This window comes from Onychostoma macrolepis, chromosome 22 (genome assembly GCF_012432095.1).
Source record: "Onychostoma macrolepis isolate SWU-2019 chromosome 22, ASM1243209v1, whole genome shotgun sequence".
NCBI classification, from domain to species: domain Eukaryota; kingdom Metazoa; phylum Chordata; class Actinopteri; order Cypriniformes; family Cyprinidae; genus Onychostoma; species Onychostoma macrolepis.
The window spans coordinates 15,911,567-15,930,602 of NC_081176.1; the positions used below are offsets into that span (position 1 = coordinate 15,911,567).

The 19,036-nt window shown below is 38.0% G+C and overlaps 1 protein-coding gene across 3 annotated transcripts in view; it reads right to left on the reverse strand.

The window, feature by feature from the left end:
* Positions 1-389: 389 nt before the first annotated feature.
* The window catches only part of ahr1b (aryl hydrocarbon receptor 1b), a 43,089-nt gene continuing 24,442 nt past the window's right edge, over positions 390-19,036 (reverse strand). The window contains exons 3-11 of one of the 3 annotated variants that reach the window (XM_058761280.1): positions 16,633-16,748; positions 13,278-13,367; positions 11,774-11,900; positions 11,120-11,253; positions 9,255-9,457; positions 9,023-9,132; positions 8,233-8,374; positions 5,723-7,238; positions 390-2,610 (exon numbers count right to left, since the gene is read on the reverse strand). In XM_058761280.1, the coding sequence (XP_058617263.1) occupies positions 2,449-2,610; positions 5,723-7,238; positions 8,233-8,374; positions 9,023-9,132; positions 9,255-9,457; positions 11,120-11,253; positions 11,774-11,900; positions 13,278-13,367; positions 16,633-16,748 (2,600 nt within the window). In that variant the 3' untranslated portion in view covers positions 390-2,448. Of the gene's footprint in view, positions 2,611-5,722; positions 7,239-8,232; positions 8,375-9,022; positions 9,133-9,254; positions 9,458-11,119; positions 11,254-11,773; positions 11,901-13,277; positions 13,368-15,051; positions 15,490-16,632; positions 16,749-19,036 lie in introns of those variants that run through there. The other 2 variants (XM_058761284.1, XM_058761283.1) reach the window with 2 other exon arrangements.

Sequence of the window (19,036 nt, forward strand, 5' to 3'; positions counted from 1 at the left end):
ACTGTTGACTGCAGGTTTTAACATTAGCATGTTGCTAAGCTAACAGTTCAATACTCTAATCAGCATAAAAGCAAGAGAGACATTAGAAAGTTACCTTTTGAAAGCCTACGATTTCTTAAAATGATGTGTTGTGTTGATTGCAGTATAGGACACACCCTTCGATATGCCCTGCCTCAACTTCCTGTTGGGGTAGTAAATTTAGACCAGTTTGCCCAAGCTGGTAGAACTTCATCTAGGTATAGAACTAATTGGTTTTAGTAGAAAACAAATGGATATTTGGATCATGGGGAGATACAATTTTAAATATTGTCAAATACGCACAAAATTTGGAACCTTGACAGTTGACAAGATTCAAAAGAACTTCAAAGCTCGAGGCATGTTGTGATTGCACAAATTCTTTAATTAAAGGACCAAATTGTACATTTCGACAAGCAGTCAAATGACAAAAAGACAAAACTGCATATGTACCTGTTATCTCTGCTACCTCAGTGTGTTAGAATATTAAAATAAATCCAAACGTGATTTTTTTTAAAATCAAATATGACTGATTAAAAAACAAAAACATGGCAAACCATTGACATGGATGACAATTTCTAAGCAAATAGTAAAACACTTAAATTCTGGAAAGTAAATTTACCAGTATGGCACCATGTTCTTTTTATTTAAAGTGTAAAACTTCTTCTTAAAATATACAAACAGAACACACAACCTGAAAAAAATTATACAATATTTACTCCAAAAAACATCTCTCTAGAAGCCTACATCTTGTGCCGGAAAAAAGTAAAACCTGGTTAGGTTGCAGTGCTCTTTAAAATAGTGCTTACAACAATATGAAATAACTTTTTTTTTTTGACTATTTACAAACTCTTTAAACATTTTTGTAAATGATTGTCATATTGTTTTCTCATATAAGTGTTAAAGAAATTTGAATCCATAGTCGAGCCAGTGGTACCTCTTACAGGAAATGTCTGCAAATACAGTATATATATATGTATTTAAAAAAGAATCGTAAAAACAAAGAGGCTGGCCTGGAAATTCATTTTCTCTGTGACTTCATAATACTATAACATTTAACATTATTATTCATTAAACACCTTGCAGCACCAAATATTCTTTTTCTTTTTTAACTGCTTTACAATATACTCAACACATTCAACAATTTCAGCTTCCAGAATCTCTTTTCATGGACAAAACCAACCTGGTTTTTGAAAAGCATAAGTTCTGGACAACATGATCTCATGTCTAACGCATAATAATTTGAGTTAACCATATTAAAAATCATAGTAGATTGTAGTTGGCTCCTACAAAATGTATGATTTTTACTTCAATTGAGACAAATCAAAACAAGTAGTATGAGTTAACCATGGTAAAAATTGTAATATATTGTACATGTTAGCATGTACAAAATGTACAATTTTTACTCTAATTGATTGTTATATTTGTATAAAATGCACAATTTTTACTGTAATTGAGACAAATCAACCAATCAATTTAAAGGCAATACAACATGTACAAGTCCACTTGCATGTACATATTTTATGCCTTTATCTGATTTAACTGGTTAACAAATTATTACGCGTTGGTCACAAGACTGGGTTGGTTCTGGATTCACTATACACATGAACACTCGTATCTAAAAGGTAAGTTGAATTTGATCTAGAATCATCCTTCCAAAATCTAATGTCACAAAATGTAATAGCGAGAAGGGTTCAGATCTACAAGTGACATCTACAGAAGAGTCTCATTCTTTTTCATACTGCTAAACTGCTTAATTATTGACATCGCACATAAGTATTCTTTCAGTAAACGGAGGGTAACACCCTTGCTTTTTTCCCATAAATAAATAAGCATCCCAATCTTCTGTTCATATAAACATCAGTCATTTACTGCGTTTCAGGACAATCAGTTTTGTAAGAGCTATACGTTGCATATGCTCCTACGTGATTTACAGACATTGCATCGCAAGTCGCGCAAACAGTTTTACTAACAATTTTGAAAAAAGCCCAATTAATGGAGACTGTCATCACACATACATACTTACACACAAACGTATCCCAACACGCACCTGTTACAGACGGACCATCTCAAATAGTGATCAACTGCATCTGCCAACTGGAGAAATTTCCCTACATCTCAAAAAGCATTAATGACACTGAGAGAAATATATGTATCCAAATGTACTGTAATCGATACATAATTAATTCATAACCGAATTAATAATATAAATGAGAGTGCTATCACATTATCTTGGGTGGAGTATCAGCAATTGGTTTGATATTCCAGAGGTCAGTCTGGCTCATTTGAATTAAAATTAAAATTAATTTATTCAAGTGGATAAATAAACCTAAAAAATCAAAATGTGCATTTTTTAATGTCTTTTTTATTATTTATTTGACAGTCTTCTCATGATTAATGGCATCTTTTCGGACGGATCTGTATTGAGTGTGTTCAGAGGTAGAACCCAGTGGTCTGAGGGTCTGGGGGAGGTGGGAGTGGCTCAGGAAGGGGGTGGGGACTGTTGCCAGGTGTGGCCACTGCATTGCCGTTGGGGACCAAACAACTTCCTGTGTAGGCCACACTAGCGGATTTGAGTATAAAGCCCGTCTCCATCTGGAAACAAACAAACAAACAAATGTTAGAAGTATTTAGCAAAATGGCTAAAGGTTACAAATATATATATATATATATATATAATAATAATAATTATAACATACAGGATGATTAGCATTGATAATTTTGTCAATGTCAATTAAGAACATGAGGTGCATCCCAAATCGCATACTTTTGCACTATTCTATGACGTTTTTTAGTATAAATAGTGCGAGTAGTGTGTTCACTGAAAATTCCGAAACTAAAAAGTGCACTTTAAATACCCAGATGGTACACTTAAATAACCGTAAAAAACAAAGTGTGGAATATTGAACATTTCATGCACTTAACTGTCGCAGCTTTAATTACGTTGCGAAGGGGGAGGGGCTGTCAGACTCCAATTATGAATGACAAAATAACCTTATATAATTAATACACTACATGGTTGAGTACTTAAGTCCATCATGGCCTCCTAACAATCACCAAAATCTGCTGATTGGCTTAATCACTCTGTCTCCTCTCCACCAGTAAGCTGGCGTGTGGTGGGCGTTCTGGCGCACTATGGCTGCCAGGTGGATGCTGCACACTGGTGGTGGATGAGGAGACCCCCCCCTCACAATGTAAAGCGCTTTGAGTGCCTAGAAAAGCGCTATATAAATGTAAGGAATTATTATTATTATTATCACATAGTGTATAAGTAGTGTATAGTGCGTTATTTGGGATGCAATTATAATACTTCTGTTAGCCTAGCTTAAAAAAGTCGGGGTCATTTAAGGTCTTCACAAGATACATTAACCAGGTTCATAATCAGAAACAAAAACCAATTCCATGTTTTTGGAGGTAAATTCGTCAAAATAAAGTTCAAACCGCCACATACAACATGCTAACCAAAACAAATCTTAAAGATTAGCTGGGTAAAAGTTTTAAAAAATGACATCACTTGGCATAATGTCAGTGCATGTTATTTTACCAACTCATAATTCACTCATTGTTCCCATTTGCAGATTATAAATAAATCCTTGGCTATATCACAAAGCTCCTATAGTTATAGTATATGAAAGTGTAGTGTTAGTATGCATGAGGTAATGTTGATGCTGGATTGTAGGTCATGGCTGCTCACGCCTGACTGGGCATTTAAGCTCTATTCTCCTTTCAGCTGAGAGCAATGACCCTGAACACACACAACTCAGAAAACTCAAAGCCTAGATTGTAGTGCTGGACTGAATTGTCTCTCTTTTTTTCTCACCTTGCCCTTCCATTGATGATCACTATTCCAATTTTAGTACTATTTCTAACTGTATCTCCCTCATCTCTCGTTTTCTTGCAAAAGTTGCTCCAGCACTTTTTGCAAAAGTCACCACCACAATGCCAAGCAAAAGTCAAAACAGTCCACCCAAAGTATCTATGATAGTATTTGGGGTCTAGATCTTCAGTCTATGGGATTATGTTTCAGTTGTCTGCCAGGTGAACTGTAATTGTACTCAACAAGCCACACTATTTCAGATATAATTCATGCCCACCAAATTTGTCTTAGCAAGCACTGCTAACCATCTACAGAAACCACACTCCCTACATGTGGAACCACAGCATGGTGCCCTACATGTGGAAAGGCAAGATCGTCTGGATAAATGAGTGCAGACAGGGGCCCATGGTCTCTGAATATTGCCTGCTGCATGAGCGGTCCTTTTGTGGAGGCTACTCTTCCTCTATCTCTCGCTCATAGCCTCAGGCTCCCATTTCACAATGGACTAGATGCTACAGTTGGCTGCCATTGGTATAGCGGAAAAGCCTGTCTGATGCTGGTGGGTTGACCTGGAAGCTTACACTCTTAAGCTGAAGATTACGAACTTAATCACAGTCACCATAATAATGCAACACAGCAGGCAAAGCAAACATCCACCTGTGTGGGGCCCCACAGCGAATCTCTAGAGACTGCCAAGACTTTGTACTGTAGGTCTGTCACTGTGCATTATGCAATCTCAGCACATTAGCCGTGACCTATTAGGTCTTGGCCCTGTATACAGAGCACAATTAGATCAGAGTGAGCATTTAGGCCAATGGAAAAAAGATAGAGAAATATGGAGGGGGTGGAGTGGGCCGTATACAGAATATCTTTTAAACTACACTACTAGACAATCCGGCTGTTTCAACAGCACATACACATAAAATCTAAATTTGTGAAGGGTGGTCAAAAGGGTCCTTATCATTATATGAAATGTTCACCCCAAAAATGATTCTGCCATTACTGCACACGCATGCTTTGTGATACTCTCTTAAACATACGGCAGAGGCTGACACGGAAGAGAACAAATTCTTGAATAAAGTTCGTTCATCTTCAGAACACAAATTCAGCAGCACCACATGCATTCATCGTGGTACTCTCGTGAATGTACATGAAAGACAAGGTGACCAGACGTGCCAATATCTGGGGGCACATTCTGCCCAGGATTTCTAAATTGCCTAAAATAACGATCAAAGTACCGCTAGAGCGATTCAAAAGCATAAGGAGCAGTCTTCTCTGCTCTCCATTGCTCTCATGCTACTTCGATCTGTGCAGCGCAAACACCAAAACCTGGTTATTTTAGGCAATTTAGAAATCCTGGGCAGAACGTGTCTCCGGAAAGTGGCACGTCTGGTCACCTTAATCAAAGGCTGACATGGAAGAAAAGAAATTGTTAAATAAAGTTGTTATTTTTTATTTTTTTGCGCACAAAAAAAGTATTCTCTGTCTTTATTCGCAGCATTTACAATTGTCAACAACCGGTGAATGGAGGAATGGAGTTTCTAGTGATCCTGAAGACCTTTATTAGTTTGTTCAAGTGTGCTTAAAGATTTAAGGCTAAAGCTAAACTTTGCTGGAATGTGGCCCTTCAAGAGTTGGATTGGAACTCCTGGCTTCTTCTGGTTACTTCTGGTTTCCCCTAATCCATCCTTGATGGTTCTAGGACAACATTCCTATTAACCAATCAGTTTTTAGGGTTAAGGGCTTGACAACATTTTTATTTGAGATCAGGATTTGAGGGTGTACTTGGGGTTGTGGATAAGGTTTGGCTGTTATATGTTTTGTTGATCCAGGAGCTTGTCCAATTTGGTTAAATCACATTGCGCAACTATATCCTTCCTTAATTCTTACCTTACTGTGGGTGGCATCATGGGTCAGTTCCGAGCTATAATCTGTCAACGAGGGAAGGTTTGAAGGTGGGGCTAATCCTAGGATATGCTCCAGAGAGGAGTTCTGTTTGGTATAGGAGGTGTAATAAGTGGTTGCGACCTTTGGCTGCTGCTGCTGTTTCTGATAACCCTGCTGATAGGACGAAGATGAGGCCATGGCTCCCTGAAACTGCCCTACATCCCCAGCTGTACTGATGTTCATCGTAAACTCCACCCCTGAATCGTCAGTTATATTGTAATCAATATGTGTACCCACTGTTTGTGTGTGTGCCATCTGGCCATTAGGAAAACAAAGTCCATTTGAGACCAACTGGTCTGTGAAGTTGTATCCATGCCACTGGGGATCACTGTAGACCCCGTTTGGAGGGGTATCGCTACCCACAGCTGTTTTTTGTTTATACTGGAAGGGGTCAAGCAACTGGTTGTGCTGCCATTGCTGTGATTGTGCTTTACTAGTTCCTGTTATCTTGTCACCAAGTTGAGAGTTCAAGTTGGCTTGTTCAGGGACCCAGTGGCCATTGTGTACAGCTGGTACAGAGTTTACCAAAAAAGTATCATGCTGGGTAAACGTAGTTGTCTCAGAGTCTGTTGTAGACACCTGAGGTATTGGTGCCTGGATCCAGCTCTCGGTTTTGTGGCAAACCGACTGGCCATTGAGATGTTGCTGCATACGCTGTGAGAGATGAACTATGGGTGTTATCTGTTTTTGTGAACAGAAAGGAACGCGAGGATCAGGCATGGAGGAAGTAATCTGAGAAGCTGACTCGGAAGCAGAACATGGCTCAGGGGCTTCAACAGAATCTAATGTCACAGCAGGGTTTTGAGCATCCGTCGAGTCTTCGATCCGGTTCTCCAGTGAGTCTTGTACATAGGAAAGGATTTCGTTGTTGGTGAGAAGATCGTTCAGAGATGGGATGTACTCTGGTTCCATCTCTACCTGGATCATCCTCTCATCCAGAAGCAGCAATTCCAGGTCCTCTGCATTAAGTCCAAGGTTTTCCAGGGCACTGAATAGCTCACTGTTGGAGCAGCTTTCTTCATTTTCAAGGGACAGAGAGTCTAATGTTGCCAGTAGTGGGTCAAAACTTGATGGCTCCTGTTTGGAGACCGCAGTTACACCATTCTGCACTGGATTCCAATTTTCATTTTCCACAGAAGAAGAGAAGGTACTAGTCTCTCCTTGCTCACTGAAGAGGCTACTGTGGAATGACATTCTAGGCTCCATAGCAGGCTGGCAAACATAAACAGACTCGTCTTGTCTCATCATGGCTCCCAGCAGAGAACTTGGGTCCAGATCATCCTTTGAACTTTTGTCCACCTTGCTCTTTTTGGTTTTGTTGTTCTTGCTTTTGCCCTGAAGGTTGTCGGGGAAGCCTGGCATGGGGTAGCTGATTTGGTACAGCAGAGCTTCTCCAGTAGCAAAGGTGAATGGAAGATGCATAGATCGCTTCCTCAAATGCTCTCCGCCCTCTTCTTCTCTGAATAAATGGATAAAAAACCTTGTCAGTGGATATGTAAGGACTTACATCAAAGTCTTGCTAATTTTCCATGCTATTTAAAGGGGTCATCGTATGCAAAATTCACTTGACAAGTTGTTTGAACATAAATGTGTGTTGGAAGTGCGTGTACACATCCATCCTATAATGATAAAAATACACCCAGTGTTTTTTTTTAAATCCCCTATTTTAAAATCCCCTTTCTCAAATCAGGCTGTTCTGAGATTACTGTCAGCATGACGTAGTTCTGCACAGACCTCTCCCACGATAGTTGATTGACAGGGCCGTCTTACCTTAGACCCGCCCTAAGTGAGCTGAGAGCTGTCCGCCATTGTGTCGACTCCAGTGCAGGGGTATACAAGATGTCTCTGATAAAGTGATTGAGGCGTTTTGTTGTTGGGTGTAATAATGAATATAGCAGTTGTCATTTACTCCTGACATCTGAGCTGCTGAAAACGCAGAGGATTAATGTTACTTTCGTTTTGAAGGGAATGCGCTGTTCCCCGATCTGCCTAAATGCGTCTATGTTTGCGCGAATCATTTGTGATCCAGCTTCATCTACAGAAGAAGTGAGTATAAGGGTTTTTTTTATGAATCTTTGCAAATCGCCTTTCCTAATAATGTGCTAGTTAGCCAGTTTCACGGCTGAAGTTTAAAGTCTGCTCATCACCTCACGGAAGAGAGGAGCAGGGTCAGCAGAGCTCATTAGCATTTAAAGCAACATGGACTAGAATGGCTCACTGAAAACAGAGCTGATTTTGACAGGGTAAAAAAAGGTGTTTTTTACACTGCCATTGAGAAATTTTAACCAAAGTATGTTATAGACTTTTCATTAAGACCCTAAAGAATCATATGAACTTGTGGAAAATGGGCATCCGATGACCCCTTTAACAGTTAGCATGCTAATAAACTAAATCTATATTCTGTAAATTGTTAGTGCAGAAATATAAATGAATATTAGCCTTAATATGCTTACACAAGCGGCCTCTGGGTGGCAATGATGTAGTCAGGCTTGCCATTTTTGTAGACGAGTCTAGCGTTAGCTTGTACCCATTTCCAGCGGTTGTCCTTTGTAAGCAATCTAAACACAGTCAGGCCACTTTCTCCAGTCTTGATCACTGCAATAGATAATGCAACAGTTTGCAAACCCGGTTATTAATTGAAATATAAGGACCAGATTTTTATGCCTTGTACCTTTTTTCTGCTATAGGCTGTTGGCTCCATATTGAATTACTGCTTTGACTGGATTTAAGGCTCTAGTTCTACTCCTAACGCCAAGGATTTATCAAATCTCCTCCATAATCTTTGGGATTATGGGAAAACATTCCTCCTCCTGTCTCTTCCTCTGTCTGTCTGTCTCTCTTTCTCCACTTCTGAATTCAAAATCTGAATTCACCAAATCCCAAACAATTGATATTATCAGTCGATTTCTGTCATAAAATCTATGGATTATCTCCTGTGACCCACACTGAATAAGAGTACTGTCACTTGTTCACGCATTTGCCCAAGAGCACAGTGCTAATGTCTTTTAGTGTCACTAGTTTATTTTAGAAACCAAGCCTTTGGCAACAATGTCAGCATGCATCAGCAGAAAGACAGCTCATCATAGCTATTTCTTAATCTTCTCATAATTCAGTCAATCATATTATTAGTTATGTCTTCAATCTGTCTTGATGTCTTGAATCTTCAAAATAGCTTCTTTAGCTGGACTTTTTTAAACAGTACAACTCCAAAATGACAAATCTGAAGAAATATGAAAATCTTACTCCTGACATGGTTCTCAGCACAATACAGCATATCAGCTGCATGGATGAACTGGTACCCAGAACCTCGAACTCGCAACTCTGCCTCGGTGTAGCCAAGAACGATTTTACCCCTAAAACACAGGCAAAATCAACATCAGTGATGCTTACACCATTTTCTATTGTACTTATGGAGATACATAAACATATATACAGTGTATGTTACAACTCTTTCAAAACAAATGTCTGTCATTACTTAGCATCACAGCCCATTGGGGTGAAGTCCAACTTGTGTTTGGTTCTGAAAATCATGTTCTTGGTTCGGATTTCCATTATGGATGGAGGCTGTAGGGGTGTCGCTATGGCAAACAGGGCAAGCTGAGGCGGCATTTGGCCTCCGTCATCCAATCGCCTGTTCTGCCCATGCAGGAATTTCAGATGTCCTTGAAGATTCAGGGCCTTGATGGGGCATAAATAAAAATAAACATTGGAATAGCTCCTATACAAAAAAAAAAAAAAAGAAGCATAACTTGAAAAATATCAAAGTGGAATTTAGTTTAAATTTGGAATTTAAAAACATCAACTTCAAACTACACAAAGTCTAATAATAGAATAATGTTTAAAATATAGCTAATAAACAAGAATAATAAAAATATGACATGCAGAACAAACAAAAAATCGTGTCATAAATGCATTTGCATGAAGGACGTACATAACCGACACACGTAATGTATGTACATACACAGCTGGACCTGATGATTTTGTTGGCGTGCCCTTGGCGAACCACATAATTTGCCTCTGACTCAGTGTGGGCAATAGAGCTCAATTCAGGTCATCTATTAATGAAGGCTATGACCTGCCCAGAATGTGTTATATCTGAATGTTTGCTTGTTTGTAATTGGTTAGTCAACCTTAGAGCTTTTGTTCTGACTGGTGGAGATTACAGCATCTAAAAGTGAGTGTTTTATGTATGTTAGCCGTGATTAATTTAGTGTCACTTATGAATATGTGTCACTTAACAAACATAAAACTACAATACACATTTTGTGGCTGGAAAGCTCTCTTGACAACCTATTTTTTTAATCGTTTCATTTCTGGGTTAGCTGTTCCTTTTGCGTAATGCCTGATTTAAAATAGTTCTGCTTATATAAGGCTATACAACAAGTGTCTCAGTTCGGCAATGACTTCATGAAACATTAATACAGAGACACCAATTCATATATACAAACAGAAAACATTTGTCAAATTGTATTTAATTTGGCGCAAAATGAAAACGGAGCTTTCAGCATGATAATCACGGAGGAAGCTAATTGGCCATAATTATGTTTTCATTGTGAACCTCCCAAGAGAACTTATTGGTTGCATTCAAAAATGCCAAGAGGACAACAAACAAAAAATACGTAATGGAAAAGAGTTTGAAGTTGCTCGTATTTTTAGCTCACGCTAACGAATTTCTCTGAGCACATGGGGAGACCCCTGTTAGCGGTCCGCTCTTGACAAGCTAAGTGTAGTCATGCTATTCTTGAGGGAGATGGATTTGGTAAAGATGGAGTGGAGGGGAAAGAGAATGAAGAAATAAAGGGCAAGAGTACAGAGCTTTGCACGCAAACGTATCTCTTCACTACCGCATTGCCAAGATTAGCAAAGAAAGACAGCTGTCTGGCTGGAGAATGAATGGGAAAATACTTTTGGAATAAAGACAGCTGAAGGAGTTGTTGGTCACTATTGTGCTCCATACTGTAGCTAAAGCCTGGCTTTCTTCAAATTAGCTTTAATTTATGCTAGCAAGAACCAGTTTTTGCTATTTTTCTCTATTTCTTTTAGGATGAATTAAAACCTGTTCCCCATGACCTTACTGCTCATTAAAGACGGATTACAGAGGTGTTTCAACAATTCAGATCTCTGTGGATGCCAGAGGAGCAATCCAACACAAAGTTAGCTGCGCTAACCTAGATGCTAACTCACTCTGTAATCTGGAACATCGGGGCTTAGAGACTTTGAATTGCAAGATATTTTCCATCATACTAATATTAAATTCCAAGAGCACTTCTGAATCAGTCGAAGTACAACGTTCCTGTGGTTTTGAGAGCAAAATGAGAGCTTTAGCTGTTTGACACTGACCAGGAATCCCGAAGAATTGTCTAGGAGGCATCGGAAACGACAGACAAAATTTCTCTCCAGGAAAGAGGAGTTTTCGGGAGGCAGCTGGTCAGGGCTGCACGTCACCAGCGACATACTTGGGGAAGGATTTCCATCTAAGAGAAACAAAAAAGAACTTGAGACTCTGTAGCATGTCTAAACTTTTTAAACCGGGGTTCATCATTGGATTATCCACTAACTGTTTTCTGTTTTCATACTTTCTGTTTGCTGTTATCCTTAATTAAAATGGACGTTTTAGTGACCATAACATTTATTTTGCAACTGCAGGAGCTTCCACTAAAGGTCAAACCACCCTCCTCCTCTCACCCCCCCAAGTTAGGAGGATTTCTCTCTCCTAACTTGAGTGCTGTAAACTATTAATTTGAAGTGTTTGGGGTCTTTTATCATGAATTTGTTATGAACAATCCTATTTTTTGGCTTGCATCCATTAAGTTCTTACTAAAAAGTCAATGAAATGAAGTACCTTTTATTTTTAAAGCATGTAATTCATCAGTATATCAAAACATCAGCACTACAACATGATTATTTAATAAATAAACACTCTTTACTGCTGAATTTCAGGCAAAAATAATCCAATATAGTGGTACCACTATATAAAATTATATATTTCCTGACCTTGTGGGGATTCTTCTGTCTGCGTGCTGGTTGGAGGTGGGTTCAAGGCCCAGTGCAAGTTGCATCTGAAGGCCTGCTGGTCTTCAGTATGAATGAGTTCGAACACATTTTGATGCATCACATCTGTCTGGGAGACCGAGGGAGAAATGAAGAGGAACAGTGTGAGAGAATTAAGTTTAAAGGATGAATAACTTTATGGGTTTAAAAAGTTTTAGAACCAACTACAAATTCACTCCACACTACCATTCAAAGTTTTAGGGTCTGTAAGATGTTTTGATATTTTTGAAATGCTCATCAAGGCTACATTTAAGAAACATACAGTAAAAAAGTGATATTGTGAAATATTATTATAAATTAAAATGACTGTTTTCTGTTTCAGTATATTTCAAAATGTAATTTATTTATGTGATGCAAAGCTGAATTTTTAGCAGCCAGTCTTCAGTGTCACTTCATCCTTCAGAAATCATTATCATGCTGATTTGGAACTTGGAAATATTAGGAAACAGTTGTGTCGATTAATATTTTTGTGGAAATTGTGATATAATTTTTTAGGATTCTTATCAATTTTAAAGTATCAATTTCTTTCCAAAAAATATAAAAAAATAATGGTAGTGTATGAATACAAAATATACACTTCTGAATTTTTTTTTTTTTTACTTGTAAATACTGTCACACTATCATATTTTCCATCAATTTTCTTTTCAATTCTTAGCATTGTATTGACTGAAAAATCCCATGTCTGAAAGCACAAACTTTGCCATCCAAAAAACTCCCTATTTTTTTTGTCTAAACACCAAACAAAAGGAGGACATCGTAAGCACATAAAGTAAACAAATATAGTGACGTCTCAGTTGGATAATTCATAAGTAAATTATGATGAATTGGATTACGCCGTGCCAGACTGAATCTCAGAGTAAAGCCTATTTGATTAAGCGCATTCAATTTCCACCGCATTCAAACTGTTGCTCGAGAGAGACACTGCAGTATTAATCAGTATTAGGCAGATCTGATGAGCATTTATGTGTGTGTGTGTGTGTGTGTGCACTAAGAATAGAGGTGAGAAGTATGGAATGTTTATCCGACAGCTGAGTCTGACGTAATATTAATTCTGGGAAAGTGTACGTACAGGCCATGCTTATCAATCAGATTAAAACTGTGTCCTGACCGCTGAAAACTCATTACGTCATCCTGGTTTGCCCATAATTTAACCGCATAAGTGCCCCGACTACAAAATAGCCTATTTGCATCAAGAGCGACGTGACAAGTAGCATTTTTTTTTTTTTTTTACACTTTTTAAAAGATAAACATGTTGAAACAAAATATTCCAAAATGTTTAATTCCAGTCTAAGTATGTTTAGTGAGGAAATATATAGCACCATCCAATCTCATAATTCATATCCCAAAGATAGTGACTGTAAATCAGCTGTATATTGGATTAGTATTAGAACAGTGGCTGTTTGATACATATGTGTTTATGTAAGATACTGTTGAGAAGGATAATTACCTGGTGGAATCCTAAGTAATCCTGGATGGTGTGAGAACAGTAGAAAATGATCCCTTCAGCGGTGACCACCAACACAAAGCCATTGAGAGCCTGTGACCATAAACAATTGAACAAACAAAGCCAGGAAATAAAAGTATTAGTTTATTCGTCATAAAGAAGGTTATGGAAGCCTGTTTCTGCCACAGAATAAAAAAAAAAGTAGCTGCGACTTTTTATCTCAATTCAGACTTGAAGATATAAACTCGGAATTGAGGGGGAAAAAGTCAGAATTGCAAGATACAGACCTTTTTTCATGAAATTCCAAATTTATATCTCACAGTTCTGACTTTTTTCCTCAGAATTCTAAAATTACATCGCATGGTTCTATGGAACACAGTTCCCTCCACTTATTATCAAGCAATTCTGAGTTGTTTATATCTCGCAATTCTCCAAAAAAGTCAGAATTGTATAATTTAAACCTATTGTGAGATATTCTGACTTTTTCCAAGTTAAATAAAATAAACTAAATTATATCTCGCAATTCTGACTTTTCCCCCTCAGAATTCTAAAATTACGTCTCTCAATTCTGACTTTTCTGACTTCCATAGTTGATTGAAAACCTTTTCTTTTAAATAAATTATTATTATTATTACTATTTTTTTAAAGAACTCCAAAATTACTTGACAAACTGCAGTTTACTTTTCTGTGTTGATTTATTTCCTATTAAATCAGGAAGTTGGGGGAGAGCACTGAAATACTCTGAAAGTTATGATTAAACAAGACAAACCTGGAATCAGTGAACAATGGCATGAAGAAAGAGCTTCACAATAAAAGCTCCCATAATTTAAGTTCACTTGTTAAAAAAAACAACAACAACAAAAAAAAAACAACAAAAAAAACCCACATGAAATGGATTCCCTTAACTGGGCAGTTTAATATAAGAAATGTTAGCTATATATGTGTGATGAACAAAAATGGACCATGGTACTCGAGCCAAAGATTGACTGGATATTTAAATATGCAAAAATAAATAAATTAATAAATAAATGTATTACTATAGATTTTGATGAGAGATTGTTATTGAGAAAGTAGTGTCAATTTCATGTTGTCATTGAACACTGTGTGTGAGCATATGCTCTTGTACTCTTTGTGTATTTTTGTGGAGGGGATTTCGTAGCTCATCACCATCTGGTGGGGTCTAAGTGTGGATCTGTGATTATGGTAATCTGACACATCCACAGACCATACAAAAACAACTGTGTATGGCTATACTGTGGAGTCACTGTACAAATCCACCATCGTTAAAACCCTCGCGCACTGAGTGTGACCTGGTAATCAGGTTTAGACCAAGTGTGGACAGTCCAGTGTCTGACATTCAAATAGCTTAAGTATAATGTTTCACTTTTTACAAGTACCTGGTTCTTTTGAGGACATTCTTAAAACATGAAATACATTTATATTTTGAAATGAAATACAAAATAAAACTAAATTACTGCTAAATTCTGAAATCTAGGCTAGCATTATAAGTTGATATCATGGAAAAAATACTACTATAAATAAAACAACATAGAAAATGGTTCTTTTAATAACATCAATAATAAGAAAAACACAGATTCACAGAACAGTCCCGAAGTGCTGCACTGTACTTCGGTCTGAGTGTAAATAAGGGCTCTCTTGAAATCCTATGAATGTTTTATTTAGGCTGTGCTTGTGTTTGTGTTGGAAACACTTTCTAAATGCAAACTGAACGCTAACATGATATGATAAGACAACAAGCAATAAATCTCAAAATTACCTCATTCACTTTAATCTGTGATCGTCTTTGCCATATAATACATAATAATGTGCTGCAACATGCCAGAAGAATTAATGTGCGTTACCCCATCCTGAATGGTACAGCAGTTTATAGGGTTATATCTTCCAGCGTCCCTCTCATTTGCCTGAACATCTGCATTGTATGCCAACAGGCACACGCATACTCATTCATACATGCACACCTGGTCCAAACACACTCAGAAAACATGGCCAAGTAGCAGCGCTCAATATAAATATTTCGGCTTGTTGGTTGGCAGAACAGCCCACACAGGGCTCTCGCGGGGCAGGAGGGGGAGGGAGGACGGCAGTCAGGAAGCATTACTATCAAATATGTACCACTGCATCGTTCACAGTCCAGCACACACAACTATACACAACACAGGGGAGAGAGTGAGTGAGTGAGTGAGTGAGAGAGAAAGAGAGAGAGAGAAAGAGAGAGAGAGAGAGAGAGAGTATGAGGTAGAGTATGAAGCAGAGAAACAACAGAGCTAAGATAGAGATATGGATAGATAGATAGATAGATAGATAGATAGATAGATAGATAGATAGATAGATAGATAGATAGATAGATAGATAGATAGATAGATAGATAGATAGATAGATAGGTGGGCACACATATAGACAGATCGAATGATAGGAAGGAAGGAAAGAAGATAACAGGAAGAAAGAAGGATGGAGCATGGCAGGAAGCAAGAAGAAATAGACAGGAAGGAAGGAAAGAAGAGATGGGTTGATGAAAGAAGGAAGAAAAGATGCAACAATAGAGAAAAGAAAGGAAGGAAGGAAATAAGGAATGAAGGATGGAAGATAACATGAAGAAAGGAAGGACATGACAAGATGGAAAGAAAGTACGAAGGAAGAAAGCAAAGATGGATCAATGAAAGAAAGGAAGGAAGGAAGATAACAGAAAGGAAGGAAGGAGCATGATGGGAGGGAAGTAAGGAAAAGATGGCTGGATGGATAAAAAGAAGGATGGAATAAAAGAATGAAGGAAAAAAGGAAGGAAGGAAGGAAGGAAGAGATGGATCGATAGAAGACCGAAAGTAAGGAAAAACAAACAGGAATAAAGGAAAGAAAAAATAGGAGTAAAGGAAGGAAGGAATAGACATTAAAAAGGGAAGCAAGAAAGTAAAAAAGGAAGGATGAAACAGATAGGAATAAAAGATAAAGGATAATAGGGACAAAGAGAATGTGAAAGCATTACTGAGGAAATGAAAATGTATAGACGTGAGTGGACAGGTGATTCAGACTTCTCCGAACTGCTGTCACCGGATGGACAGAGCAAAACTTTCAAAGTAAAAAAAAAAAAAAGAGAATACTTTTACCTCTTATTTTATCCTTCCTTTATAATACATGAGAGCTCTATCTGTGCATTATTCATGCCTAAGTGTCTGAAACGAGAACAAGGCTGGGCAGAAATAGCCTCTCCTCTTTTCTCCTCCTCTTCTCCTCCTCGAGGAAATTGCTTTAAACGACTCTTTATAACATACTTATGGCACATGGACACCATATAAATACATGTGTGTGTGTGTGTGTGTGTGTGTCTGTTTGTCCTTCTGACCTGTAGTAGGAGCTCTCCCTCATGCAGCCAGCCGTCAACCAATCCCGTTGCTTTAATGTTGTCATGGTTACTGTTGTTTACCGACAAACCATTGGAGCTGTGGTTTTTCAGAGCAACTGTTGACAGAAAAAGAGAAAGAAAAATTACATTATGTATGTTGTACAACTATAATTAGTAGTTTTTATTAAGTGAAGCATTAACGGTGTATTACTACTGTATTTGAACAAACTACTTGCAAAGTTGAAAATTTTGAACTTAAGCCACAAGCAACGGTAGCGGCGCGATGCAATAGACCCACAATTCAGTTCGGCAACACATGATGTCACCCATTCAAAGTAAATGAGAAGTGTTAATGTGTGAATGCACCGGTATAGCTCAAGAGACTTAATGGAGATCTCATTTAAGTATCAACTTTGTCTCAGGGTGTTTCTACCAAAATTCATTACGAGAAATTCACAAATTAGACATTTGCTGACATTCAATAAAATTCTGTCATTAAATATTCACCCTCATGTGGCTCCAAACCCGTAGGACCTTTGTTAATCTTCAGAACACAAATGAAGATATTTTTGACATAATCTGATCGCTTTCTGACCCTGCATAGACATCAACTCAACTACCATGTTCAAGGCCCAGAAAGGCAGTAAGGACATCGTTAAAATAGTCCATGTGACATCAGTGGTTCAACCATAATTTTACGAAGCTACGAAAATATTGTGTGCAAAGAAAACAAACATAACTTTATTCAACAATTTCTTCTCTTCCATGTCAGGCCAAGGTTGAACCACTGATGTCACATGGACTATTTTAACGATGTCCTTACTACCTTTCTGGGCCTTGAACGTGTCAGTTGCGTTGCTGTCTATGCAGGGTCAGAAAGCTCTCGGATTTCATCAAAAATATCTTAATTTGTGTTCTGAAGATGAATGAAGGTCTTGCGGCTTTGGAACGAAATGAGGGTGAATAATTAATGACAGAATTTGCATTTTTGGGTGAACTATCCCTTTAATATTTGTGTGTGCATTCCCCTGCTTGTAAACAAGCCACAGCGCATCTGGGTTCTACGTCAGAACAGCAACTCCTGCTTCAACAGCACCATAAGCATGTGTTGTGGTACTCTTGTGAACATGCGGCGAAGACTACATTTTTGAATAAAATCATTATTTTTGTTTTCTTTGCACACAAAACGTTTTCTCGTAGCTTCATAATATAATGGTTTGAACCACCGATGTCACAGAGACTATTTTAACGATTTCTTTACTACCTTTCTGGGCCTTAAATGTGGTAGTTGCGTTGCTGTCTATGGAGGGTCAGAAAGCTCTTGGATTTCATCAAAAATACCTTAATTTATGTTCCGAAGATGAACGAAGGTCTTTGGAATGAGGGTAATTAATGACAATTTTCATTTTTGGGTAAACTATCCCTTTAAGTAGTCAAATCTTTGTAGTTATATTGAGATCTCTTTATTACAGATTTGACAGAAATTGAGCAGAATTTGAAACAATGTTGAGAATAAACATAAGAATCAAACCAAAATCAAACCAAAGTCTCCATTAGTTAAATTATGATATATTCAGTTAAAATACAGTTTAAAATACTCTGCCACTGCTCAGGCAGACAGATAGCCCCGCCCCAAACTCGCGCCATTGGCTGAGCCACTGTTGCCGTGCCAGGCTGGTCAGAATTTTTAAACAAACAGCAATGTTTTGAAAGCGCCACAGAAACACATTGTTTTAAGGATCTCCGCCTACAAATAGGTAATGTATTACTTATTAAAATGACAGGAAAAAGTATTTTAATATCTAAAAATCACTTCAAATGTAATTTAAGGCACTTCATACTTTCTTCTACTTAGTATTCAAAACGCGCTCTAAAAATGAGTCTGTGCTGTTTTCGTCTTGGCCAGTAATGGATTTGCTCTGTGTGGCCCTCTCTCAGGACAAGACAAACTCTGTTGAGCATTAGAGGAGGAACTGACCTACAAACGACAGGGGAAATGGAGAGAGACGGGCCAGGCCAGGAGAACAGGGATATGAAAAGCTTTTTCACTGACAGAGAGAAAGAGAGACCGAAAGAGAAGCGAGACAGAAAAGGAAAGAGGAAGCACTTTTCATTTGTGAGAACATACGTGGAAAACGCATTTGGGCACGGTGAGAGAAAGGTCACCTCGTTCTCGTTCCTAACTGATTGGCAACGACATAAGCAAATGTGTCATATTTTATTAGCATCTTGTAGCTGATATTAAACTGTGAAGTGCTCAGCACAGTTTCGAACATTTGTTTGTTGTCATTGTCCAAAAAGGTCCACAATAGCTGAACTACTATTTGCGCCAATTATTTCCACAACCATAAACTCACTCAAGCAAATGCCTCTAGATGTCATGAAAACTAGCATTTGATGATTA